The sequence below is a fragment of the Coloeus monedula genome, assembly GCF_965178545.1.
Source record: "Coloeus monedula genome assembly, chromosome: 21".
Taxonomy (NCBI): Eukaryota; Metazoa; Chordata; class Aves; order Passeriformes; family Corvidae; genus Coloeus; species Coloeus monedula.
The window spans coordinates 4,334,644-4,362,424 of record NC_138801.1 but is presented as its reverse complement, the minus strand read 5'-3'; the positions used below and the strand labels follow the sequence as shown (position 1 = coordinate 4,362,424).

General features: G+C 43.2%; 1 protein-coding gene across 1 annotated transcript; it reads right to left on the bottom strand.

Annotated features, from left to right (window-relative positions):
- Nucleotides 1-976: 976 nt before the first annotated feature.
- SETX (senataxin) lies at nt 977-27,275 on the bottom strand. Its single transcript, XM_082294998.1, has 26 exons — nt 27,177-27,275; nt 25,964-26,150; nt 24,677-24,857; nt 23,180-23,390; nt 22,897-23,006; nt 22,208-22,427; nt 21,950-22,069; nt 20,777-20,948; nt 20,102-20,192; nt 15,413-19,648; nt 14,484-14,583; nt 13,892-14,068; nt 13,019-13,248; nt 12,332-12,499; nt 12,049-12,205; nt 11,117-11,218; nt 10,576-10,688; nt 9,791-9,862; nt 9,371-9,520; nt 8,787-8,894; nt 7,925-8,112; nt 7,202-7,294; nt 6,427-6,591; nt 5,826-5,963; nt 3,372-3,459; nt 977-2,879 (listed from the first exon to the last, which is right to left on the bottom strand). The coding sequence occupies exons 3-26, from the start codon at nt 24,854-24,856 to the stop codon at nt 1,716-1,718; spliced, it is 8,553 nt and encodes a 2,850-aa protein (XP_082151124.1). The 5' UTR covers nt 24,857; nt 25,964-26,150; nt 27,177-27,275; the 3' UTR covers nt 977-1,715.
- Between the last annotated feature and the right edge of the window lie 506 nt (nt 27,276-27,781).

Below are 27,781 nucleotides of genomic sequence, written 5' to 3'. Positions count from 1 at the left end.
AGGGGTCACTGAATGATTCAGAATGCAACATAGCAAATAACTAAAGCTGAACAATGCACAGATGCTGATCTCACCTCACAGGGATCTCCCAGATTCTTCCCATTACATTGAAACATTCAGTCCTGCACAGCACAATGAGCTGGACAGGCAGAGCCAGCAATAAAAGCCTCCCCACACACCTCCAAGGCAGCTCCTACCAGTAAAGCACGTTTGTTTCAGGCTTGGATGCATTAGGGATGTGAGTTTTCCTGGCAGTTACAGCCTGAACCAGCACCTGGTGCTTTGCCCAGTAAGGCACTGGCATCTCCCTGAACTGGACCACACAGACCTGGCTGGCAGAGGGTTCAAAGGACAAAGCTGGAATTATCCCTACAATAAAGAAAACAGAACTGAGGATTGTGGCTCAACTGTGGCTCGCTTGCTCCAGCAAAGCCACTGCCACAACGCTGGTTATGGCGGTGACAAGGGACAGCAGGACACTGCTTCAGGGTGTCACACACCTGGAGATGGTACAAGCTGGCCCACTCCGTGCACCCAACTGATACCAACACTGCAGCTCCTCCATTCCCTGAGAGCTGCACTCTCAGGTTATCTCCACACAAAACTCAGTGCATGTGAAATGCTGCTCTTCACCTCCCGAGACACGCACAAGCTCCAGAAAACAAAAGGTGATACTTCACAGTGACCCAAAGGGATTCTTAGTAGAAATAATTCCACTTTTATTGTGAAATGTTGTAACAAGAGGAAGGTTTTCTTAAAAATAATTTGGTTTTTTGCCATCCTCTTATAGTGGCTGCATATTCTTCATCAGCACAGTGGGAAGAATCCAGTAGTAACACCTAGAAAGAACTACCTGTTCTTTTTATCCCTGTGGATCTCCAAAAGCTCCATACAAAGAAACTCAAGTGATATTACCAATAACTGTTAACTAGATCTTGGACCAAGATCCCACAGTGCTGTTGATTCCTCCTCACAAGGACACAGTGGGACCAAACAGACCTCACAGGCTTTAATCTGCAGATTGTGTTGCCACTGCAACAAGAAAGGGATTCCAACTGATAGAGCAGCAGCAAGAGCAAAACTCAAGGCACGTTTATATACAACAAAAACTCTTCAGTTCCTATAAAAACAGGCAATAAAATACACAAAATAAGTAGAATTCTCTCCATTCAACCAATGTACATCTGCCTCACTCCTTCCTGAGGCAGTAGTGGAGCATGAGCAAGAACCACCGCTACCACATTTTCAACATTCAGTTTCGCTATGAAATAAATTAGACATATTAGTGCAAAGGGAAAAGAAGTCTGTCTTTTGGGTTTTGGGGGTTGGGTTTTGTTTTTGCTTTACTCTGGTTCTTCATAAAAAATTACATCTCTAAGAAATTAGCATTTACACAAGGAAACTGCCAAATATCTTAAAATAATTCTGTGTACTGTACAAATATACATCCTTAAACATTTACAACCTCAGCTTCCTAAATGACTAAACCCACTGCTCTTTCAAGCAATGCAGCTACCCAACTTCTCTTTTCAAAACCTCAAAGGTACCATCTGTCAGGTATTAAGTCCCTCCACAATTAGGGACAGGATGGGAAAGAGATCTGATAGTAGTCGTATCAATATAAGGGGGTTCCAGCTGTGCTAAATAATTTAAAATACAGTCCCTGTTAGACAGAAATCTGGGAATAGATTTTCAGTAATGAGCCAATAGTAAAGTCAGGGAAAGATCTTTCTTCTCTTGGCAGAGCTTGATTCTGTGTTCTCTGGCGATTCCTGGGATGGTCTCCTTGATAAACCACGAGAGTCTCTGTTCCACTCACTGCTACTGCTCTGACCTCCTTCACTGGGGGCTTTGGAACTGCTTTTGGACACAGCTGCTCTCTGGTCCCCCTCGTGCTGAGCTGTGGGAGGGGCTGTGGGAAACACATTGCACTGTCCTGGGGTTTGCTGGGCCTTCTTGGCATTTTCTGTTCTGCAAATCTGATCCCTGGCAGCTGAGGACACATCCAGGCCTTGCTGTGGTGTTGATCCTGGATTGCTCTGGGCTGACCGATGGCCGTCCTTCAAGGGCTGCTCTTTCCCTTTGGCTTCAGTTCGACTGGCCAGGCTTGCCAGCCTTGGGTCCCGTGGTTTCTCTGGAATGGCAGCAAGTGCTGCAGCCCCTGAAGATGCAGGGGCACTGCCCCTCCTGGAATCTACAGCTGCAGCCCCCGAGGATGCAGGGGCACTGCCCCTCCTGGAATCTACAGCTGCAGCCCCTGAGGATGCAGGGGCACTGCCCCTCCTGGAATCTGCAGCTGCAGCCCCTGAGGATGCAGGGACATTTCCCCTCCTGGAATCTGCAGCTGAAGCCCAGGAGGGTGCAGGGACATTTCCCCTCCTGGAATCTGCAGCTGAAGCCCCGGAGGGTGCAGGGACATTTCCCCTCCTGGAATCTGCAGCTGAAGCCCCGGAGGGTGCAGGGGCATTTCCCCTCCTGGAATCTGCAGCTGAAGCCCCGGAGGGTGCAGGGGCATTTCCCCTCCTGGAATCTGCAGCTGAAGCCCCAGAGGGTGCAGGGGCATTTCCCCTCCTGGAATCTGCAGACGGAGTCCCTGGAGGCTGTGTGGGCCCTCGGCTTCCTTGGGGTACTGCATGGCCAGGGCCAGCAGCAAGTTCCCGTGGGCTGTTCCCAGAATTTCCAGGCTCACTCCTTTTGCCACTGGAAGAACCAGCCTGTGCCACAGAAGATATTGTCCCTCCTGGGACAGCTGGGAGCTGTCCTGATGGCCTGAGCTTCAAAATCCTCAGAGCCTCTTTCTTGTAATTTTTTTCTGTTGTCCTGATAATGGCGCCTCTTTTCTGAGCATCCTGAATCAAGTTATTCCAGTTTTTATCTTCCTTTAAAAAAAAAAAAGAAAAACAAGAAAAACCTGTTATCAGCAAGAAATCAACACAAACGGACAGAGGTGTCAGAGGATGCACAACCTCTTTAATCAAGGTACCTGACACAACTGTCATGGAAACCACTGTTATGTTCCTTCTGGAATGGAAGAAGCTTATGTTTCAGGTGCGAAACAGCAACAGACACTCTGGCTGCTGTAACACAGGGAAGGCACTTTGAACCATCAGAACTTCCAAAAAATGACCATTGCTCAATTTCCAGGGGTTTCGCTCACTGCCGCGGGGCTTTAGCGCCCCCTAGCGGCGAACTAACACCACCCCACCCCCCACCATCCCCCCCAGACACTCCCGCACCCCCCGCCCTTGGGAAAGCACAGAAATCAAGGACTCTCGGGACACACAGTTTATTCCCTGGCACTGGAGAGGTTTGAGGACGGTGCTCAGCCCATTCCATTGACACTGAGCCCGTTCCATTGACACTGCACCTACCATGAGCGTCTGCAGCCGGCCCAGGATGAAGAGGCTGAACCGGGCTCGGGTAATGGTGACATTCAGCCGCTGGAGGCTTGCCAGAAACCTGAGTGACAAGACAAAAACTAAGCTCCTAAACTACTTCTTCCACAAGGCTTAAGGGTTATGAGTAAAAGACATAAAACGAAATGTCACTGAAATTAATGGCAGCACTTCCTCCCCATCCCCAGACCCCGGGGCAGCAGCCCTGCCTTACGTGAAAGGCTGAGCATGAACTGTGTTTTCTTTCTTTCACCACTGATTCCTTGCAGGGAATTCCAAGTCTTTCCAGCTCTTGCTGTTGATGTTGATGTTTCCTTTCTTAGAGCAAATCCCCTCTTAATGCCAACCACTGCTTCCTTAAACGTTCCTCAAAGTACTGAGGACATCAACCTCACTTCACCTATCAAGACTTTAAGCTTCTTTTTGACTTGAACTGAAATACATTAATAATATTTGGCATGATTAATGGGAAAACACCCTACTGAAGTACTGAACAGTGCATATGAATATTTTATTTTAGAGGTGACCTGCACTGGAAGCACGTCAAGGCAGACTTTTGCTTTGTCATGCTTCAAGAGGGGAGAGTATATCCTTGCAGAAGTTTGGTTTTGCACTAGGAAAATTCCCTAGTTTGGTTTTCAGGGATCACAAACCAAGATACTGAAACCTAAACAAATGCTGAATGTATTCTTAAAGGTTGATTTCTGTTAGGACTCATTTACCAAAACTCAAAAAAAGCTTTATGAGACTAATACAAACTATTTCTACTTTAATGGAAAAGCTTCCAAAATGCACTGCTTATTCTAACAACATCCACAGCTCAAAAGTCCAACTTTGTTCGAGCAGGTTCACTATCAGTGCCTGGCTCTGTGGTCACTGCACTGAGACCTCTGCAGCAAATTCACAACCCTGCAGTGAAGGCTGCAAAAACCACTGAGTCACCTCAAAAACTCTGGACAGTGCAGGGAATAAGAGAAGCAGGAAGCAAACAGGGGAGTGGATCCAGCAGCACAGAGAGTTCTCTAGATCTTGAGAAATGAAAGAGAGGGGACCTTGAAAAGCTACTAAATATTCCTGACAGCTTTTACAACTGAAAGACAAGAAGATTATTTTCTCAGGAAGGGGGCAGGGGGGTGAATCCATTGTCATCCTTTGGTGTTTTCTTCTCCCAGTTACCTTCAGAGTAAATTTAATGCTGGACTAGCAACCCTGGAGAACAAAATACTTCACTCAGGCTACAAGATCATAGGTAAGGGTGTGGCAAACTTATCCCATCACACCTTGCCAAGGACACCTGACCCTGAAAGAGAGATGTCCAAGCCATCAGCATGTACAGCTGCTAACGCACTGCACTGGCAAAGCTTGAACATATAAACCTTTATCTATTAATGTATAAACACAGTAAGCTGGAAAGTTCCTGCTAAAAGAGCAGAGGTTTAGTCTCTTGTCAGCCACAAGAACTGGCAGGTTCCAGATGCCTTCCATTCCCAAACTCAATCAAATTAAGAAATCTTCAAAAGGCATTATTGTTGTTTACTCCAAGATTTGGATTCTTTCTTTTCCCAAAGTATCATAGATCAGCACAATTAAAAGCCATTTTTCTTGCAATCAGAGAATGAGTATCAGAGAAACATACGCAGCTTAGTGAGACCTGGTATGTGGAAACAAAGGTTTTTGTTTATGTGAGTAGACTTCCCCTAGTTTAACTTAAAAGGCAGTGAACTCTAAGAAGGCATATTTCATATTTTCACTACCATTTTTTAAACTAAAGTGATCTGCAAGTTAGAGAAACAAATCAGCAACTGCTGGAAGTGCTCTGGGGGTAAACGGCACACTCAGTGTTTAGTTCCTTCTGTTTCAGACAGAAAAAACCAACATAAAAAATTAGGAAATCTGCAATCTTGAATTAAGACTTCCTGCCAATCTCCCCCTAGCTCAGAAGATAAGCACGTTCATCTACAAATCCCAGATCCAAGTCTGCTACATCACATTCCAAGTGACATATACAACTAGTTAACAAGACCTTTATGGATGTTAACGGGACAGCATCATCCACAGAAGAGGGGTTTCATTTTAAGAACAGCATTCAGAAAGTTACAAGGTGTGCCAAAAGCCACAAGAACAGTAACTGCTGCAGTAAGAATGCAAAGAGCCAAGATCCCAAGGCCAATCCTGCCAAATGCAGGCAGTGGCAGGATAAGGGAGCTGTGCAAAGGGATCAGCACATAATACAGAGCACCTCACCAGCATTTCCCTGCCCCTCTTGCTCAGACTTCTCAAACCAGGAACACCAATTCATGCACTGAGATACCCTTTAATTCTGGTAGAAGTGACTTGTTCTCTGTAACTTTCTTACCAGTCCTATTAAAAATATGACTTTCTCTACTGTGTCCCTGAAAATGGGATTGCAAATCACTGCAGGACTCGTACCCAATGGATCCTTTGGTGCTGTTGGCCAGCACACATGCCACAGTGGAGCCTTCGGAGCTGTTTGCCCGCACACAGGACACGATGATGCAATCCTTCTCCCGGCCCTGGAACGCATCCACTGTGTCCACTTCTCCCGGGCTGTTGAAGAAATATAATTGAGCAGCTTGCTAATTCTGAGTTGGATTTCTAAGCAACATAGTGATGCAAAGAGCCTAAACACTATCCTTAATGCTTATGTCAAACCCACCCAGGGCGAGTTTTCTCCTTCAGTGTATGAGCCTAAAGCTGAATTTACTGTTCTGAGATCAGCATCATTACTGAAAATCTGTTTGGGTCCACACAGCGTGGAATTTTAGGGTCTTTTGAATCAGCTTATTCAGAACAGCACTATAACCAAAACATGTATACAGATTATAACTAAGAAATGGCACAAGGAGACTGTGCCTGTTTTAAGCAAAAGGGTTACATGTCCCCTTTAAAGGCACAACCAAGTACAAATTTTAGCAGTACAGAAAGAAGCTGGAGACTTTTTGCCATTACTTAAGAGGATAAACAAAGGATTAATATGCAAGGCCCATTTGAAAGCTTGTTGTTTCTTTACCTGTTATTCTTAAACACACTTTCTAGTTGTTCCTGAATTTTCTTTTTCTGGGCACTGTAAGGGGTAATTATTCCAATGCGACGAACGCCCAGATCCTTCCTTTTTTCTTTAATTGTTCTAATTAGCTCCATCACCAGCTTCACTTCCCGAGGATTGCTGTAAGAGCTGCACAGGACACGATGGAAACGTTACAGAAACATCTTTGAGAGATCTTTTCAATTCAATGCTTTGGCCCAGTTTGATGGGGGATTTTGAGTCACAGCCCCTGTTTCGAACTTTTGCAGCTTTTTTCACACAGAGGCTCAAAGATCTTAGCAAGCAGACCCTGAGGAGGGGCTAACCAAGCCTGGGAAGTGCAGAGACTGAAAGGCTGCACTTCCACATTCCCATGCACCTCCCAGCTGTGCTCTCCTTACAGAACAGGTGAAGGGGAGGACTGAGCCTGCCACCTCCTGGTATCTCCTTAGTGTGCACCTGGGAAAGGGAAGTCACTGATTAAATAATGAACTCAAACTCTTGCTGAAGTTAGCAGAGACTGCAGGCATTTACTGCCATCTAATAGAGAGACAAACCAGGATTAAAACCAGTTTCAGATTTTAAAAAATGCCCAAACCATTCAACTTCTTTTTTTCATAAAATTAAATCACATCAGCTGGAAAATGCAGTTCTAGCTACTTGATGCATATTGGAACAACAGAGGAGAGAAGACAACTCTTCTGTAGGCAATTAATTCTCAGAAAATCTAAACTTTGGCTGAGTAGAATGCAGGACTTACTCATTGTCTCGCTCCTCACGACCATCAGCTACATCAAAAATCAGGTATGGCTGGAATGGCCAATCTGAAGAACATCTGTTCTCCTCTATTGCCCTGGAAATAACATTTTCATCACTAGGCAACCATACAACTAAGAAATTCTAAGAACTGATACTTCATTAATTTACGTCATGGTTATCAAACACAAGCAACTCTCCAGGATGAGAGGAACTGGCCTCAAGTTTCACCAAAGGAGGTTTGGATTAGATAGAAGGAAATTTTTCTCACAGAAAGGGTTATAAAGCATTGCACTAGACTGTCCAGGGAAGTGAGAATCACCATTCCTGGAAGTGTTCAAAAATCACGTGGATCTGGCATGTGAGGACATAGTTTAATGGTGGAAATGGCTGACACTTGAGCTTGATGGTCTTTTTCAACCTTAACCACTTCACAATTGTAATTTTGAGCTCTTTTCCTCCCCAGAGTCCTTAATTTTCCCTGCTACCCAAATAGTTTGAGGCCTGAAAATGAACTCTCAGCACTCTGTATATGCTCAGTTTTAAGGGAACTCACCTCATCTATCACACCCAGCACTAATAGAGATGGAATGCACATTTTCTCCCATTAACCATCTTTCCCCCTCCCACAACCTCAAGTGTTTTTAAACTCACAATAACACCCTGACATAAAAAAAATTGCTTTGAAATACCCCCTGCCCAGAAAGGAGAACAGAGAGCTACTCACTTGGCAGTCTTTAGGGTCCTGCCATAAACATAGTTGGATGGGAAGAGGCAGATGTCCGGGTGCATCCTGTACTGCACGGTCAGCTGCACCACGGGCAGGCTGTGGAGCACGTCCCTCTGCACTTCCTCCTCCAGGTGCCTCTGCAGACGGGCCATCAAGGACTGGTCATAGCCATACTGCTGAGCTTTCTGCCACAGGGAGAACAGCAGATTTCATTTGGGACCTCATTCCCCAGCAGGCAAAGTATTTGGTGTTTTAAACTTCTAAATCACTGACAAAGTGACAACTACTCACACTTCAGTTTTCTACGTGTGTTGGTCTTATTAGCTCAGTAAAGGCCACCTGCCTTTGAATTTTTGTGTGTAATCTTTAGCAAGACAACTTCCCTTACTGAGTCACAAAACACTAAAATTGAACATCAACCGTAATGAAAAGCAAGACTTTCCAGGTGGGATCTTGTTACACAAACACACAACCTGTAGACAATTTACCCCTCTAAAGAAGCCAGCCTGACTTTCCTCCTTTCTTTATCAGGAGTGTTGAAAACAGTCCTTACACGTGGATACAAGGACATGCTTTTGTACATTTATCCTTAGAAAACACCTGTAGGGTCAGGAAGTCCCCATACAAACAGGAAGTCTTCATCCTCCTTAAGGAACAGGGTACTGACTGAAGCTTCCAAAATGAGATAACAGACTGCCAACAACACATCATCCCTCACAAACCAAGTGCCCAGCTTGAAGCTTGTATTGCCCCATTGAAATGTATCTTTTTCTCCCTCTTTAAATATTTTCTATAGATACTGCTCTTAAACTATAAGCACTCTATGGCAAGAAAAAAAGCAAAGACCTTGAACACTTACTAGTGATTTGACAGTAGGAGGGAGCTGTTTGGGATCTCCAACAAGGACAAGTTTATTGCAGCGATGGATCAGTGGAATCAGTGTTTCCACCTCACAGGACTGCCCTGCCTTTTGGATATGCAAACAGGACAAAAGTAGAAGTTGTAAGCAAAGGAGGGAAGTATGTTAAATTTTCTGTAACGCAGCCAGAATAACTGAAATGCTTTAAGTCTTCTAAAAAAATTAAAAAAAAAAAAAAAAAAAAGAGGAAAAGAAGGACTTTTCTCTAGTAAAAAAACTACCAACAGATTTATTTTATTATTATATATGCAGAGCTCTCCAAACACATAAATAGAACCAAACCATCTGGAAATCTCTACAGCAAAAAAATGTGGCTGAAGTGTGGTTCTAAATAAAAGCTGTCTACCATTACAGCACCAAACAAGTCAGGAAAAGAATCACTTACAAATTATTCGTTCTACTGGGGATAGGGCAGGCAACCCACAAATACTCCAGCAGCAGCCAAACAGCCCCAGGCTGCCTGAGCAGAGCACAGGGTAGGTGTGGAGGTGGAAGAGGCTGCAGGTCCCAAGAGCTTCACTGACCTCATCCACGATGACACAGCTGAAGAGATCGAGCCCCTTCCGTGAGAAGGCCGATTCCAGCAGGCTCCCCCCGCTGGTGCTCAGCGTGCAGCAGACGATGTCAGACTCCAGGATGATGTCTGCCTGCACTTTCTGGGAGTGCACCCGAACCTTCAAGCACAGCAGGACATCCTGGTTAAAATTCAGACTTAACTGCAAGAGTGAGTGCTCCTGTTTGGGCTTTTTTCCCCAATATGCAGCCAGAGTACCCCCAGATTTCACAGCTGCCTGTCCGTAACTTACTCAAGTTTATGGCCTTGATCCATTTACCCACTACTTTATAAATGCTCCCAGCTACATCAAAACTAAATTTCACCACAATTAAAGGACACCAAGTATAAAAATACATCCCTGAATTTTATTAAAGATAAATTCTCCTACCTCCTTTAGCTGAGAAGCAAGTTGTTGTCTCTCCTTTGCAAGTCTGCCAATTTCATCATTTAACATTTGACTCTAGAAAAATTAAAAAGAGAAAAATTAAAGGGAAACCACCTTTAGCACCACCCATTTCCCATATACCTTCTTTCCTCCCACACCCTGAATCATTTCCTAAACATTTAGACTCGCTCAGACTGTCTGTTAATTTCAAACATGTCTGAAGAAGCCGATCAGTTTCTTGGAAAGTTGTCAACATACTTAGGCTCTGCAACACACGATACCAGATCTTACATTTTTGTGCAACTGGGAATTGGTTTACCACCAGAAAACTCTCATTTGAGTACAAATGCCAAATTTTTAGACAAAAAAAAAAAAAAAAAAGGGAAAACTTCAAGTGCAACACATATTCCACAATCTTAGATCACGAGGTATCTTCCTGTATTTTCAGTGAAACAAAACCTGAGCTTTGAAACATACAATCAAATGAAACCATTAAGATTTATAAATATGGTTATATTAAAATCTAATTGGTGACAGAACCAAGTGAAGACTACTGAATGCTAAAGCAACAAGTGGCATGATCAACCAGTGGAAAATACTGGCATAAATAAACAAAAAAATTCCTGATGTGAAGTTCTTCATTCCCTTTCATGGTGCTACCAACTTTTCCATTAGTTGAAAAAAATAGGTGAAGAGACAGTTCTGCTTAGAGGTGACATCAAAAGTCAGAGTTCTTTTGGTGTTATGAGCACAAAAACCCCAAATAGGATTAAAAATTGTCTTGCTACCTCTCTCTTCTCACATCTGTGCATGGCACGCTCTCGAGAAAGCATATCCAGCTTCTGATCCAGAGCTTCTTTCTTCTTCTGGATATCCTGGTCACAGTCACCTGGCTTTCGTTCTGTAATAAACCAAAGAAGAACATACAGGAGGAATAGAAAAACTGTTACAGTAACTCCAAATTGGACAAATTGATTTTTTTGCTGCGTTTTCCCATCTTCTATTGCAGTTTTATCTCGTATAATGAAGACAATGAGAACTGCTTCCAACTGTAGCTCTCAAATGCTTCATTCCTTAAAAATGATGGCTTTAATGTGTATGTAATGTAATTTCTTAAGAAAAAAGTCACCTTGTTTATTTCTTTCCTTCTCCTTAGATTTTGGCTCATATATAAACTACCACTTCCACACTAAGATTAAGAAAAACAGTGCTTCATGAAATACTATTGTAGAAAAATCTTCCTTCTTACAGGAACACATGGTCCATGTGGAAAACACCACCAAGCTCTTAGAGGAGACTGAAGGAAAGTCTGCTTTCCACGTTACTTACTCATTCTGTGTTCAACTTGCTTATCCAGGCTGAACCCCCGGACTTCACTGTTGATTGATTTTTCAGCACCAAGTCGCACTAATTTGATATCACCACAATTTCCTGTTTACAAAATCAGAGTCCAAATAGTGTTAAATTACTCCAACTGTCTCTGTGCTTTGCTATGACAGTTAAAAAAATGTAAACATCATGGATATCAAACAAGGCTTTTCCTTTTCTACTTATCTGGAGTTTTCAGCACTTGACTTGTACTTAAATGCAGCTACAAAAAAATCAGTAATTCCAGACTCCAAAAAATAAAGATTTTGCCCAGGTTTTAGTGGTGGCTAACACTAAGAATGTTATTTTGAATTAATAAAACTACCTCTTACTCTCAGGTTTATCTAAAACTTCCGGAGTTCCCAAATTGGACAATGCTGAGTCCCATCAAGTAATGCAGTTGGTAAGTCAATACCAAATTAATGTTTGGTTACAACGCAGATATTTCCCCCCTTGTCACTAACTAGATGTAGAATTCATCTACTTCGTATTAGTCACAAACTGGGAGGAGGAAAAATGAGAGGCTCTGACACATGAAAATTTTCAGTCTGTTTCCCATGACCCACAAAGTCCAACTTTATTCAAAATAAAGGCAAAAGACTTGTGTTCAAATCCCCAAAGAGTACTTAAAAACTGGTGAACTTAAACCAGCAGCATGAGGAAAGGGTCAATGTCTATAGAAAACAAAGTGTCATTTATTAAAAAAACCACAATACACCTTTCAGAAAAGCACATTAAAGTTAACAACAGTACAAGGACGTACCAGTCATGTTCTGCAAGAGGAAGAAACTGCTCAGAGGAGCGTGTAAGTACAGTACATAATCAACTGTTTCAATTCCTCCACCAGGTTTTGCCCATTTAACATTAAAACAGAATTTTAAAACAAACCATACCCAAAGGCTCCTGTTTGTTTTGGCATTTTTCCTTAAATGCAATGATGATCTTTTTCATGAGTTCATCAAGAGCAGCATTTGATGGTGCACAGACTAGAAAACGGTTTGGCTTAGTCTTGGAATTTTTTTCCCGAGCTGTTTTCTCATTCCTAATGTTCTGTAGATTAATAACAACAAACCAAAACAAGCTCCTTAGATTGTTTTCATTTGAAATTGAGAAGCCAGATAGTACATTCATGTAAACCAAACCCCAGCACATGACCATCCCATCATGTTCACTTACTTCTCTCAAAACACGGGACAGAAGTCCTACAATAGTTTTTGATTTCCCTGTCCCAGGTGGCCCATGGATAAGGCAGATTTTGGCAAGTCTTGGGTGTTGCTTTACCATGGCATAAGCTGTCTCAATGGCTCTCTTTTGATCTTCATTGTATTCATTCATACATGAAGCCTGAAGGAATAGACAGGGCAAAAAAAGTAATGCATTATTGTTGATCAACCTATCAACCTTCCACATCAATTTTCTGTACTTTCAGAATGTCCTCACCCCTCTGGCTATAACTCAAAAGCTGGAAGGGCAGGGAAGCTTTTTGATTCTAGGTTTTATCTAGATGCACGAAACCCTCCCTTGAAAGTTGTAACAAAGGTTTTGCTCACTCTCCACACCTTTATTTTACAGTACCCTTTCCATCATAGGTTTCATTTCCTGAACACTTCCCCAGTAAGGGGAAAGAAAACTGAAAGCAGTTTGAAGGACACCTACATCAATACAGCACAAAGACCAGAGCAAGTTCAGACCCCTCTCCCACCCCATCAGCCAGCTCTGAGAAGGGCAGTGTCTCAGTGCTTTTAAAACTTGGCTGTTTGCTCTTGGTCATCTCAAAAGCCAGCACGAAAAACCAGACCTGCAAAACTCATAGGCCCAAATGCCTTCTTTGTGCACCCTGGCACTCCCAGCTGCAGGACTTACAGCACTTCCTGAGGCTACAGGCAGATCTCTGGGACAGAAATCGTTGTAACTTGGATTTATGATGGGTTTAGCCAGGGGGCTCCTGCTCAGCAGCAGAAGACCTTTGAACTTTCTGTGTGTGGTCACCAGGGAGCCAACCACCACACACTTCACTTGCTTATGGATGAAGAACGACAGATTGCCTCGGGTTTGCACAGTAAGATGACAGGCAGTTTGCTGCTCCCTTTGTCCTGTTAAAGAACAACAAGAAACCAAGTTGTTCACTCAAAAACTATCCAAATCATTAACTGAAAGATACTCCAGTAAGTCACTCAATGAATTCAGCAGAACAAGATGCTGTCTTGTACTAAGGAATCAACAGTGAATTCTTGCAAAATCCCAACACTTCCCCACCCCCACCAAAAAAAAAAAGACCAAACAAAAAACTAGTGCTCTGTACAACTACTCAGATCACTGCTTTAATAAGGCAGGTACTGGGTACTTGGTAATCCTGGTAATTAACAGTTTCAGTTCCCAAGAGAGTGACAGTTTTAGTCAGTGAGATCGTAGAAGGTCATGGCACGTTGTATCTCACGGCAATACCATCCTACAAGTGTGTGCAGAGCACTTCCTCATCACTAGTTTCTGGTTTTACATGAAGCAGTAACATTTGCACCGAAGGAAGTCTCTAGAAAAATTATGAAAAGCAGGGCTGCAGCTTCATTTCCTGACTTTTTATAAAGCTTCTAGCATGAAACAGACCTGCTACAGAGGAAAAACAGCTCCATTTCCTCTGAGGCGAGTGGTATATTACAGCTACCAACAGCCAGCTATGAAGAAGCATTTCATGGCACCAAGAAGGATCCCATTTTTATTTCAAGCCCAGTTACTCACTATTTGCATAGCCAGATGGACGAGAAAATCGTGTCACGAGGCCAACGTGATTCACTTTGTGGTTCTCCATCCCACTTTCTTCCCCAAAGGTGTCCTTCTCCTTGTGGACCACCAAGAGGATTAAGTCATCCTCCTTTGGATGAAGCTGTCTTGCCAAATCACTCTCTCGTAAATGAGCTACCCAAAAGACAAATTAAAATCAGAACATTGAAAAGAAAATGCTTACAATTATTTTCTGACTGTAGAAGTACTGTTCACTTTTAAAGCTGTTAAAGGCTACAGCAAGAGATTATCGTGAAAATTTTAACTCCATCCTGTACTCTTAAGCCTGAGCACAGCATTATATAAAAACAGAGCAAGCCAAGGACAACTTTATCAAAACATGCTGAAGAAAAAAAGCCCAGATGAAAGATATGGAAGGCACAAATTCCCTACAAAATACATATTTCTCTTAGGTGCATTCTGTAGAATAGCAAAGTTGAAATCCTTTCTATATTTAAAGCAAACACAAAAAACTCCTCAAGTGCCAGCTCATTATAAAGCATCATCTTCTTGAAAATCAGAAGATTTTATTAAACAAAAAAACCCTCACCTGTAAAATGTGCTGTATTCATGTCAGCAGAAAAGTTCTGTAAGTAGAAGCAGTAACTTTTCTCTCTTACTTTCTGGTTTTCTACCCATTCTTGTGCCAGCTACACATTGAAAAGGAAACAATAATACTTTGAAGGGTTTAGTGTATCAGAAGAAAAGCTTATCATGACTCAAAGGGGAAATAAATGAAACTATCAGACTGTCAAGTAAATTTACCAAGAGTCCTACCCATTTCTTTTCTTTCACATAAGCATACTCATTACATGTAAACACACAGGGCAAACAAAAGTTCTTCCTTGCTACTCACCCATTTAATGTACTTTCTCAAAGCTCTTCACAACTACTCTTGAGTTTTCCCTGGCTGCATGTTCACCTTACAATATCAATATTAATCTGGCATTGACTTTATTTTCTACCTTATTTCAATAGAAGTGATGCAATGACTGAACTTGAAAGCATTCAGACACTGATTGAAAGAATACTGTGTTTTGTCACTATTAAACTATAAACCAGTAAAGACTAGAAAAAAAACAACTTCCTGGATTAACCTATTCTCTCATGTTTCTCAACAGAAACCAAAACATTAGTATTTATCCTCTTTTTACAGACATTGTCATTGAAAGATCTCAGTTTCTTAAAAGATTTCTGGTTTAAACTTTATATGCTATAGAGAGGAAGCACATCCTTTGTCACGCTTTTTATTGTGGGTGCACACTCAGGAAAAAAGAAACACTTCACTGAGGTGAATAACTCTGGTAGTCCCCAGTCCTAAACACAACTGTTTGGATTATCTACCCCAAATCATTCCTCTATTCTAATCTGTATCTGAACATTTTCAAAGGTAAATAGAGGACATAAACCAGGTTTTAATCTCTCCATAAAATTTAGTAGTGTTGATGAAACCAAACCAAAAGGCAGAAAGCTACTTACTGTTTCAAAGGCGTTGAGCATCATCAAGGGGAAAAATGTATTAAAATAGTCATTGTAGCCCTGAAATCGGACAGGAACAGAGGCTACTACAGACTGCAGAAGATTATTGGGAGTTCCAAAGTGGCTGAAGTTTGCAAACATTTCGTAAGTCCACTTTAGGACTTGGTTAACAAAAATGCTGTAATCGCGCTGCTGAGCACCAAGAAAGGAGGAGTAGGTTTCTCGGCCAGGCCCTCTGGAAATATTCGAAGCATTGTCATAGCGTCTATTTTGTGACTGGAGAACATTATTGGTACTGAGGGCTTGAGGTACATTACTGAAACTTGGAGATTTGCACGTTGGATTTCCTGCTGGTGCAGGTTTTGGATACAGTGGTGGCCTGACCACCACTGGTTTGGCCGCATTCACTTTGCTTTTTGAAGGTGGGGGTAACTTTCGGACATCCTCAAGATCTTTGCTGAAGGCTGCGTTCCGTGAAGAACTTGCTGAGCTGAAAATTTTGGTAGTGGAAGGCTTTCTTATTTTAGGTGGCAGGAGAGAAGGCTTGGCAAACACGTGATCTGCCCCTGGGCTGGTGGCTTTGTGTTTACTACAGTATTCTCCAGGTTCTTCCACCTTTTCCATACAGTCTTTATAGCTACATTTCCTAACAGCTGAGGGTTCGTTCTGCTGAAGACTTTCATCAACATCCATTTCCTCTGGGGTCTTGCTACTTACAGCAGCATCTTGAACACTTTCCTCCTGAGAGCATAACTCCATATCCACAGGATCTAACTGAGTTAAAAACAGATTATCATCACCTTCGTCACTGCTTTCATCTGATTTACACCCATTTTGCTTTGAAGTTTTCACCTCACACTCAGGCAGGGCAGCGCAACCTTTTCCTGAAGACTCATTTTTATCATCTCCAAGAGCAGTGGAAGAGAGACTTGAATCCACAGGGACAGGAGGAACCACCACACTGTTACCCTCCCATTTTCTGTTCCAGTCTGAAGAACGAGGCATTTTAGAGGCACTTGCCACCTCCTCCATAGAGAGGCTCTCCAATTTTCTCTCACTGGCAGAGGGACAAGCAGTCTCTTCTCTTTTTTTCTCCCTTTGGTTTTCAGCAGATTCTTTAAGAGATGCCAATTCAAAACTTTGAGGCTTTTGTTCCACAGGTTTTGCACCCGCTTTGGTAACTTTGTTTCTGCTCTCCAAACTTCCTGCAGAAGTTTTCCCACTTCTTTTGGACCTCGCCTCCCCTGAATAGCGGCGGTCTTGGCAGATGAGCAGTTTTTTATGATGTTTCACAGACAAACGCTGAGCCTCGATCTGTTGGGTCCTCTTTTTCTGTGCAGCTCCAATTCTGCCTGCGGCTTTGCCGTGGCTGCGCAGCAGAACCAGGCTCTCCAGGGAGGGTTGGGACAAGTCAAACGCCTTGCGGGGGCCCTTCTTCAGGCCCAGCTTTTCCACAGTCGATGCTGGAGCAGGACTCTGCCGAACTTTTCTTGGAGGAACCACAGCAGGCATTGACCTGCCAGGCTGAGAACGCTCTGGCATGCTTTGAAGTGGTGTTTTATTTTTGGCTGTTTTAACAACTGGAGGTTTTTTAGGACTTCTCTGAACAGCCGGTGCTGATTTACATTTTGCTGTGGCCTTCCGTGGGCTTGTGCTGTTTTTCTTAAGGGCCAACTTTGAAGCTAAGGAGCGGGGAGATGTAGATGCTCTGGGTTCAGGCAATTTTGAGTCCAGAGTGAAGCCTTTAGCAGTACCTTTGTCTACACATTTCTCCAGCTGACCTTTTGCATCTTCCTTACTAACTGATTCTTGCAAGGTTGAATTAGTTGCTTCTTTTGTGTCATCAACTACATTCTGATGAGAAATATCCTCTGTCTGCTTTTCTATCGAGCTTGCTGCTTCTTCCATGGTGTCATCACTTAAGTAATCCAGATCATAACCCCATAAATCTAAGTTATTGTTCTGGAACTCATCTGAATTACTCCTCTCAGCTGCTGGTTTAACGTGATCTTGTTTATACTCCTGTGTTGTTTCCACAGCATACGCTTGAGTATCTTGCCAAGCTGAAAAAACCTCAGCTTCTGTTTCAAATTCAAAGTACTGAGAATCACAATCATCCAGTAACGTGGGAGAGCCTGGAGACTTTGATTCTCTTTTAGTGCCACTATCAGAAATGCTGCTGGAAGCTGAAGACTGCTCTGCACACACATTTTCATTCTTGGTTTTTGTTTCCTCCTTGTCAGACACGCTTTTTTCTTCATCAGAAGAGTCTGAAATTACAATGACTTGATTGTTAGGGCCATCTGCACCACAGGGACACCTGGTACTTTGGCCCTCATTTGAAGATCTTACAGTACCTTTCACTTTCCTTCTAATATCAGACACATTGTGGCATGCTGAGCTTTCCTGGCTGGACACAACAGAAGAATTGACGCTTTTGGCATAAGCAGCTAAAGATAATTTACTGAGCTCTCTATCAACCTGGGAGTCTGATAAAGCATCATCTTTAGAAACCGTCTTCACAGAATCCTCCTCTTTATTCCCCACTGAACTGTTCTCCCTCTTGAAATATTCCGAAAACTCAAACAACCTGTCACTTGATTCACGCTTCACTGACAGTGGCCTGATCATATCCCTCTTGTTTTCAGAGCTAAATGGAAAATAACCATATGCTGAAATTTTATCCCTACAGAAGGTCTCAGAAATTTGATTTTTGCAGTCATATTTATCCAAGTCTTTTAAATTAGGCTGCTCCTGGTTTGAAGTTTGCATGTTAGAGTTTTTCCTAAAGAAAGACATCAACGATGAAGCTGGTTTTTCTTCTGTTGATACTTTTTTCAGTGAGGCGTCATTACGCCCTAAAAGCAAAGTACTGTCATCTTCCTTCCCCTGCACCCCAGGTTCATTTCTAGAGTTAGAGGAATCTAGTGATGCTTCCTTGGATATCTGTTTAGTAGGGACCAGTGTGGACTGGAACACACTGTTTACACTTGTCTCCTGCATACTTTTGCAATTCCTTGAAGATGGGGAATCAAGATGAGTTTGAGCAGACAGATGCGGTGGCGTTCTGGGTTCTGCTTTGTGTTTGATTTCTAACTCTCTGCCTCTCCTGAAATCTGCATGCTGGGCATTTGAATTAAAGCACTGATCATCCGCATTGAATTTCCCTGCCACAAGATCACAGTTCCTATTTTCCTGAACTTTCCCACCTTCTTTTGTTGCCAGTGAGTTCTGTGGGAAGATACACTCCTGAGCTGTCAGGTTATCAGGTTCCTTTTTAATATGCATCAAGAGGCCTTCTGTGGATGTGCAAGCTGTTGAACTTCTAGATGCATCTCTGCATTCCTCTTCCCAGGCATTCTTTCTCCTATGGAAAGGGTTCTCTTGACAATCTCTGCCTTCCTTTGACATGACAAATGGTGAATAAAGGTCCTCTCTCTCATGTCCACTCATCTTGTATCCATCATCACATGCATTCCTCTCGTGCTTTATAGAGACGGTTGGCAAAGCTGTTGAGTTTGAACTGCTTCCTCCAGCCAAAGAGGTGCTCAGTGCTTTGCCGTTTATACTTCTTATGACTTGCTTTAAACACGTTTGCAACTCCTGGGTTTCCTGGCTGCTCAGCTGCCACCCCACAGCTCGATTTCCCCGCAGGAGGAGGTTGAGTTTGTCCAGGTACTGCTTGCAGAGGGCGTGCTGGCCGATCTGGTAGCCCTCCTTGAGCAGGCTGCGGATGAGCTGCACGCAGGCGTGCTGCACCGAGTTCGGGGCCTGGAACAGCCCCGCGCCCGAGCCCTTGGCACACGGCCCTGGCGCCTTCTCACTGCACCGCGTGAAGGCTCTGCTGGGAAGGGTAGCACACCTCACCACTGCCTCCACCCACTCCTGGGAGCTGATCCACAGCAAGTGCAGGCACTTCTTGCTTCTGTGTAGCTCAACAATGGACACTAAGATGAGGAGGAAGAACTCAGAGATTTTGTCGCACTGCTGGATTTGTTCGATGAGGATGTCTTTGATTTCTGAGCAAAGGTAGTGGATGACCTCTACTATATAGGCTACACCCAAGTCCTTGAGATCCATAAGGGACTGAACAAAGGGGATGAACCAGAGGAACGTGCTGTGATGGACACGCATATCTCTGCCAATGTCAGACTGAAGCATGTTAGCCAGGGTCTGCATATCTTCATACATGTTGGGGCAGTACTCTGGGCAAATGGCAGCCTTCCATCCAGTGTCCTGAAAAATACATTCACCACACAACATCCTCAGTGACATGCACACCTACGCAGTGTAATATGGCACCTTTTTTGTAGCCATAAAAGTTACTTTCTTTCATATATATGTTCATTAAATGGTAATATCTCTTACATCCCAACGTAAGTCATTAAAAAATGCAAAAAATAAAGAGTCCACAGATGTATAAGGAACTAATTTCCTAAAACGTTATCTATGAAATTGGTGTGAAGTAGTAGTTCCTTTAAAAATCATTGTGACCTATTCAAAGACACTGTCATGCTGGCATAATTTAACCTCAGAGAACCAAAAACACATTTAAAGCCTTTAAAAGACATTTCATAAATGCAACACATTGACATCAAGAGATGAACACACTCAGAAATGTTTATTCTTGACAATGTCATTCAGTGACTACAGTTCAAAGAACAGGAATATAAAATGCTGGTTTAATACCTTTTGAGGCTTTTCTGTGTTATAATTATACACAATCTGACTGCAAGAAATCATGTCATCACCGTAGTCTGACTCTGGTTCAGATTTTGTCCTAAAAAGAAACACAAATCATTACAGACTCACACAATTAAAACCTTAAAAAAGTCAGGATAGACATTGCTTTTCAGATACCAAGTGACCATTAGAACTTGTCAGTGATAAACCATACCTACGAAAAGGTACCATATTTAAAAGTGTAGAGCTTGTTTTATCCAGCTTGTAAGAGGTGGGGGAAGCAACTGCCTCAGGAAAAAGTTTTCTATTGAGTCATGGATTTGCCTATGCACATAGAACAAATGCCCAGAATGCCATCAACTGAAAATTCAGGAATTCCCATAAATTTACCAAATCCCAGACACGGAAAATCTCCATTAACCCTTCAGTGCAAGTTGGTTGTAGCACTAAATAAGCACTGTTAACTAACAGTCTTCCCAATTCAGGAAAAAAATCCTAACAAGTTTAACACAGACATGATAGTTTTCAAAAAGAAGTGAGCATGTATTTTTTTTGAAAAAACCTCACAATTTTAGGAGACCTACTTCAACTTTTCTTTGCTTGAAGTTGGAAACATGGTATTTTTTTAATTGCCATCTCCCTCCCCCAACACAAATTACAGCAGCACTGACAAGAACTGACCTCCTAAAGCTACTGCGAATATTTTTGATTTCATTGTTGTAGCTCACACTGTTTATTATGGTTTGAAAGGCTTGGACAGGATCAATAAGCTGACCCCAAACTTTAGATCCGAGCTGATCCAAAATAACCATGAAACAATGCAGGGCAGGCCAGAAGGGGTCAGTGGAATCATCTGAAACACAACAGCAACAGGGGAGAGGGTTGAAATGCAAATCCTGGACATTCTTAGGCTAAGCAGAAATTGCAAGAGCTGGTTCTCATTGATCTTTCTAAAATATCAATATAAAAGTATTCTAATAAGTTGCAATTGTACTTTTTAACCTGGAGAAAGAATTTTAAAAGTCAAACTCTCTTATCTACACAGAGACACTGCTCCTTATGCAGTCTTACATCAACAGGAGCCTGAATGCTCATTATTAATATTAAATAATACTGATGTTTCCCAACTCTATGAAACTGATTCTTTCACACTGATTTTTGTAGGGCTGTACTAAGAAGTGGCACAACTTACACAGCTGTTTATTCTTTTACTTACATAGCTAATTTATACTTCACATTTATAATAAAAGCAATTGGTTCTTTCAAGTGTGTTCTTACTCCTTCACATAAGAAAATATATCCTCAATAAACACAAAGTTTATAAAGATCTGCTCATTTAAGAAGCAATCCTGGTCTTGAGCTCACAGGCCATTCCCAGACGATGCCATGGTAACCCATGGGGTTACTAAATCTGAATTCTAAATTTACAGCTGCAAAAGGGAGTCCCCTCAAAAAGACAGATGGAGAAGTCAAATTTTAAGGCAAGTTGCAGAAATTCAGGAGTTTCTTTACTTTAGGACTCAAAATTCAAACTTTATGCCACAATGAAACGTGCATTCTCTATGCACATGCAGCCTGTACATTAAATGAAAATAGAGACAGAAATTGGAGGTTTGTCCTCTCAAAGCCTGCAAGTCAGACTTGGCAAAAGCACTGCCATCCCTTCTCCACTTCAGACTTTGGATGTCATCTTCCAGTATTTGCCAGTATTGCCCAAATATTGCACCTTCCAAAAGACAAACAGGCCTCATTCATAATCACCTCTCATTACACTACCAAGAACTTAACCAGGAATTTGATAAAGATGAAAAATGGGCTAGAAACTGTCTTAATCTCAGCATCAAAATTAGTTACCAGCTGCTTCTTTCTCCATAGTGTGAAGTATAGACTGCATGAAATCATTTTGTTTTTCAGGGCCCAGTAACAACGAGTCCATGGCTTGTTCTTCCAGCACTGACAGCAACATGCAGATCCCTACAGAAGAAAAAAAAGAAGCAACCTGTCTATATATTTGAAAAAATACAGCACCTATGAAATTGTAGAGCTCTGACTTGGAAGAAGTGCTTACAAAGGGGAGACTACACAAATTCATTTCTGGTCATAAATACTCACCCAGCCAATAGTTCTTGTAGTTGGCTGTATCATACAAATGAGCTGGCAGAAGGATGAGTTTACCCTTTTCAAACATTGAAGAGCTGTAAATATCTGGATTCTCAAAAAGCCCCAACTCAATAACTTTGAACAAACAAGTCAGCACTTCCTCTAAGTCATAGTAATCATCCCTGTCAACCTTCCCTAAATTCCTTGCTGTTAGGATGGCCCATCGACGAATCTAAGGATTGAAATAAAAGTTATATATTAATCAAAAGAACAAATAAAACCACAATTCTGTAAGAGGAAGCACTGCTATTACAACTGGAACAAAGGCATATTTTTATTAATAGAGTAATTAAAAATAAGTCTTCAAAATAATCTTTGAAACAGGCTTGCTTTACTTACAAGATTATGTTGGTGACAAGGAAGCTATAATTCAGGGTAATACCTACAAAGAAAATTCCTTAGGATTCATGTGCAACAGTATAGCAATTGGTTTGTACTAATGTCATGTTATTTACATGTTACTGACCAAGATTTTCTGAGAGAACTGCATACTGTAACAGATGTCAAGTTTTATTTACAGATAAATGCACCACACAGATTTTCTAAAACCATGCAAAGACAGCACTCAGTGCCCTCAGTATTAACACGGTGCACAAAACCAGGATTGACTGGAACTCAGCAGAACAGAAAAAGGAACTTACCACCTCATTTGGGTGTACCAAAAAGAGATAGATTCCTGGGTATTTCTCAAAGACCTGAAAGGAGTCGTGGCTTAGTTCCATTCTACAGAGCACTTCTACACACAGCTCACCTAAAAGGGTAAGACACCGTTATAGTAAGGACTAATCTACAGGTTCACATAAAAATTTATTTAGTATCAAAATAAATATAGACATTGACACTCTCTTTTAACTACTATTTATTTTCACCTCCTTCAGTAGAACAACACCATTCCCTTCCAAAAGGATGTGATCAGATACGTACTGACTTTCTTATGCAGCAGCAGATAGGGATATTTCAGTATTTCCAGCAGAGGCACCCGCAGGTTGTTCTCAAAATTTGGGCCCACATATCCAGACAGACGTGTCTCCCCATTCTCATCTATCAGAAACAACTCATCATCTTCTCCTGTTTCTTCATTCATGGATTTCTCCATGTGGGCAACAAGGCGGGAGGTTTCCAAGTCCCACAAGTCCTATTCAGTGGGGGAAAAAAACCATCAAAGTGGACTTGTAAAGAAAGAGATTGAGGACATTGATTATCACGTACAGAAATCTTAATTATGCTTTCAAAACTTGAAATCTCATTTTGAAAAGTTTCTTTCTACGCATAGTCCAAAACACTAAAGCTTTGAAACAGAATTCAATTATGCAAAGTCCAAATCTCTCACTTTAGAGTTAAGACTACAAAGTCACTTTTAAAAGAATAGCCTTCAAACCAGAAGCAATTTCATAATTCTGTTAAATAGTCATATTCATTTCAATACTTATTTCAGGACACAGCTTAGTCACAAAACTTTGTTCCACTGGCCAATACACAGAAAGGCACAATACAGGAAAAGATCGTATTTAGGAAGATAGGAAAAGCATTTCTAAAATCTTGCCTTCTTACAGATTTTGCAATTAGTGGAAGGAAAAGAATATAAACAATGCAAAAAGACTGACTGATTTTCTGGATATTTGTAGGGATTCACTCACTTAACATTACTCATCTTAAGTAACTGCTCCCAACCTCAATTAGACACCAAGTTTATTCACTGCTGTGTTACACTGCAGTAAATGGACACAAAAAGGAACTTGCAGTAGGGTCCAAGTTCTCTTATTTCCAGTCTATGGAACTTCCAGTCACATGGAATTACACTCCAGAGACATCTAGCTGACCAATCTAAAGAGCAACCTTTTAGACACCTGTATTATGATCAATTAGCTACAAATACATACTTCACATACCCAGATGGGAAAATAAGCTTTCCAAAAATATAGAATTGTATACTAGTAAGGGAGGATTACAAAGGAGGCTGAAATTTTTTTGATTAATTGCAAGGTCTTGCAAGGTCAGATCTCTGAAATTCAAACACAGGAGAAAACTACGACCAAGAAGTGAAAGCGAACAAAAACAGGAACAACCCAAAAGCTGAAGAGAAACCAGCGGAAAAGAGAAAATACATTAAAGAAATGAGCTGTTAGTCTGGCAGATGTTCTTTGTTTCAGATGACAAACCATCACAGCACAAAAGAAGTCCAAGCTATAGTGTCTAGTCAGCAACTTACAACTAATGTTTTAGTTCTTGCCAATTTGAATATATGCAAAACAAGAGGGTCTCTGTTTTACAATCAGCAGTTTGCAACTCCACATAAAAACCCAAACCAGTTAAAAAGCAATGCAACCTATTCCCAAAACCCAATTAAACACAACCCCTGCATAAAACTCCCCCTACTCTGAGGCTGGACCACAGAAGCCTCTTAATTAATCTCTTAATTACCTCATGCAACCTTGGACATTCTTCCCTCGATTTGTGGTATTCAACCACACACTCCAGGCAGTAACAGAGGTCATCATTGGATCCTTCAAAATCTTCCTGGGACAGCCTTTGAGCAGCATAGTTCTTCAGGAACTCGGTGGTGTCAGCACCACTCTGTGTGCACCATCGGCACGTGCTCATTCTGGGGGTACAAAGAAGCAGGAATTAAAGTCCAAAGCCTTCAGGTTACAAAATATTTCCTTTCAGCCATAACAGGACCCAATTTTCAAGTGTGGTGAATGTCAGGATTTCAGTTACTCGTTAGCAGCCTCCATGCAGGTGTTCTTACAAGATACAGGTGCATGCAGTTGAACAGATTAAAGCATTAAAGGGACAGCACATAAAAAATGCCTGTGGAATAGCAAACAGTAAAAGTAAAGCACTGAAGTCAAACGTGCAATCCAGGAAAAAAAGCATGAAAGCTCATTTTACATACAAAAAAAAAAAATCTCCTTACCCACACATTGCACAATTTCCAGAACTACAATGCAAAGCTCTTTATATTATTTTACTGGTGTCTCTGGAATCTAGGTCTAGTGGCACAAAGTTTAATTAGCTTTCTTCCTTAATCTCCTGCTAAAATGTGTAGGTCAACAAATCCCTGTTGTCACAAGCAAAGGATATTTACACAGAACTTTCCTGTCTGTTACTTTTATAAACAGAAGGTGTGCTAAAATTCTCACCACAGATTGCATTCCTCTAAAAACAAAAATTCTTCACTAAGCAGCAACAGAATCATCTCAGATCCTGCTAGTCCGAAAAATTCAACAGAACACTGGACTCACAGAATCGTTTGGTTTGGAAGTGTCATTTCATTCCACTCCCTGCCATGAGCAGGAACACCTTCCACTATCCTAGGTTGCTCCAAGCCCCATCCAGCCTGATCTTGGACACTTCAAGGGATGGGGCAGCCACAGCTTCTCTGGGCAACCTGTGCCAGGGCCTCACCACTCTCACAGGGAAGAACTTTTCTCCTAATACCCAATCTAACCCTGGCCTCTGTCAGTTTGAATCCACTTCCCCTCATCCTATCACTACAGATCCTGATGAAGAGTCCCTCTCCAGCTTCCTTGTAGGCCCCTTCAGATAATGGAAGGGTGCAAAAGCACGAACTCTTGAACTAGCGATATAAAAAGAAAGATGCTAACTACTTCTTTTATTCGGCATAACAAAAATAGATAAAGCCAAGCTTTAAGTTTCCTCATACATACACATATTCCGGGAAAACCCAACAGTTGTGGCATTTACCTTTGAAAAAAGGAGCTATTTGCTGTGCAGGTGTGCCAGGTCACATGGTGGGAAGGAGAACAGCGCTGCCCTGCAGCCAGGGAAGGGGCTGAGCCCTTCAGCCATACACGTCCTGAGTGCAGAGGGCAGAGGTGTATCCTCAGCAATACACCCCCTGGTGACCAAATCTCGGTAGTATTTCAAAGATCTAGAGCAAAACAGAAATCAAACCACTGAATGACAGAATCAGCCCGGCTGGAAAAGACCTCTGAGATCATCAAATCCAACCTGTGACCGAACACCACCTTGTCACCCAGACCAGCGCACTGAGTGCCACATCCAGCTGAACACCTCCAGGGATGGTGACCCCACCACCGCCCTGGGCAGTCCATTCCAATCTTCAACAATCCTTCCAGTGAAGGAATTCCTACTGATGCCCAACCTGAACCTCCCCTGGCATAGCTTGAGGCTCTGTCCTCTCCTGTCACTCACTGCCTGGGAGAAGAGGCCAACCCTCACCTGCTATAACCTCCTTCCAGGTAGCAGATCAGCAGAACTCGGTTCAGCTCACACTTAAGAATTGCTCTGGTATTTAGATTAATAACTGCATTGAAGCATTTCATGAAGAGATAAGTACGATTTGCAGGAGAATCCCTTCTGTCACTCAAATGCGGACACAATGTTTGTCTCGTTTTTCACTTAGAAAAAGCGTAAATATTTACCTAGGTAGGGAAGTCGCTTAAAGGAGCGTGGGCGGGGGGGTACACGAACCGCAGTTGCGAGCAGCCCTATAACGCTGCTACCGACACCCCGCACCGGCTGCGGAGCCTCGGCACCCACGCACGGAACGCCCGAGCACCGAAAACTCCTTCGGTTTCGGGGCTGGAGCCGCCGCAGCCGCCCCGGTGCCGGTGCCGGCCCTACCGCAATCCCAATCCCAATCCCACCGCCATCCCAACCCCAACTCAACCCCAACACGAACCTCAACCTCTGGAGCGCCCCCCGACAGCTCCACCTGAGCGCTGCCTTCGCCTCGGCCGCCCTGCCCGGTGTCCTCCGTCCCTTCCCGCCAAACGGAACCCAGCTTGGCGGGGCAGCGCCTGCCCTGAGGCGGCGTGAGGGACTGACACAAAGGGTGTCCCGGGCGGGGCGCGGGCTCCCCGGCGGCAGCATAACCTCCAGCGCGGCGCCGGGCGCACACACGATCCCTCTCCTCGTTGCCCGCTCCGCTCACCTCACGCCGCTCCCGCAGGCCCCTCGGTCCGCCCCGCACAGCCCGGCCCGGTCCGGCCCTCCCGGCACCGCCGCTGCCGCCCTGAGGCCGCGGCTCTCCCCGCGCTTCCGGACGCGGCCGGAAGCGGGCGCTCGCCACCTCCCGCGGGAGGAGCTTTAAAGGGCGAGGACGGCCCGGAGAAGCGGTGGGGGGAAATTGAGGCGCGAGGTTGGGCGTGAGGGGTGTTAAGCAACCAGGGCACTGGCTCAAGGACAGAATTAGTTAAATACTAAAATAATACCATCCGTCGCTCAACCCCTGACCGAGCGCAGGGGTAACGGTCCCCGGGGGAAGGTTCTCGTGCAGTGGAAGCCGCTGACATCCAGCTGGACAGCCCCCGTGCCTCTTCCCGCACATCCCAAAGCGGGCAGGAGAGGGGCTGCTCCCCACTCAGACCTGGCCCCTGTGTCTGGGGGATGAAGCCACTTCACTGGAGGTTCGTGGCTCTGACCCTGCAGGGCCCAGGGGTGACACCATCCCAGAGCCTGGGGGGCAGTGGGAGAAGCGGCAGAGATCGCTCTCCTGCCTCCACTTCTCGGTTAAGACCCTACAGGAGAGGGGGGTGA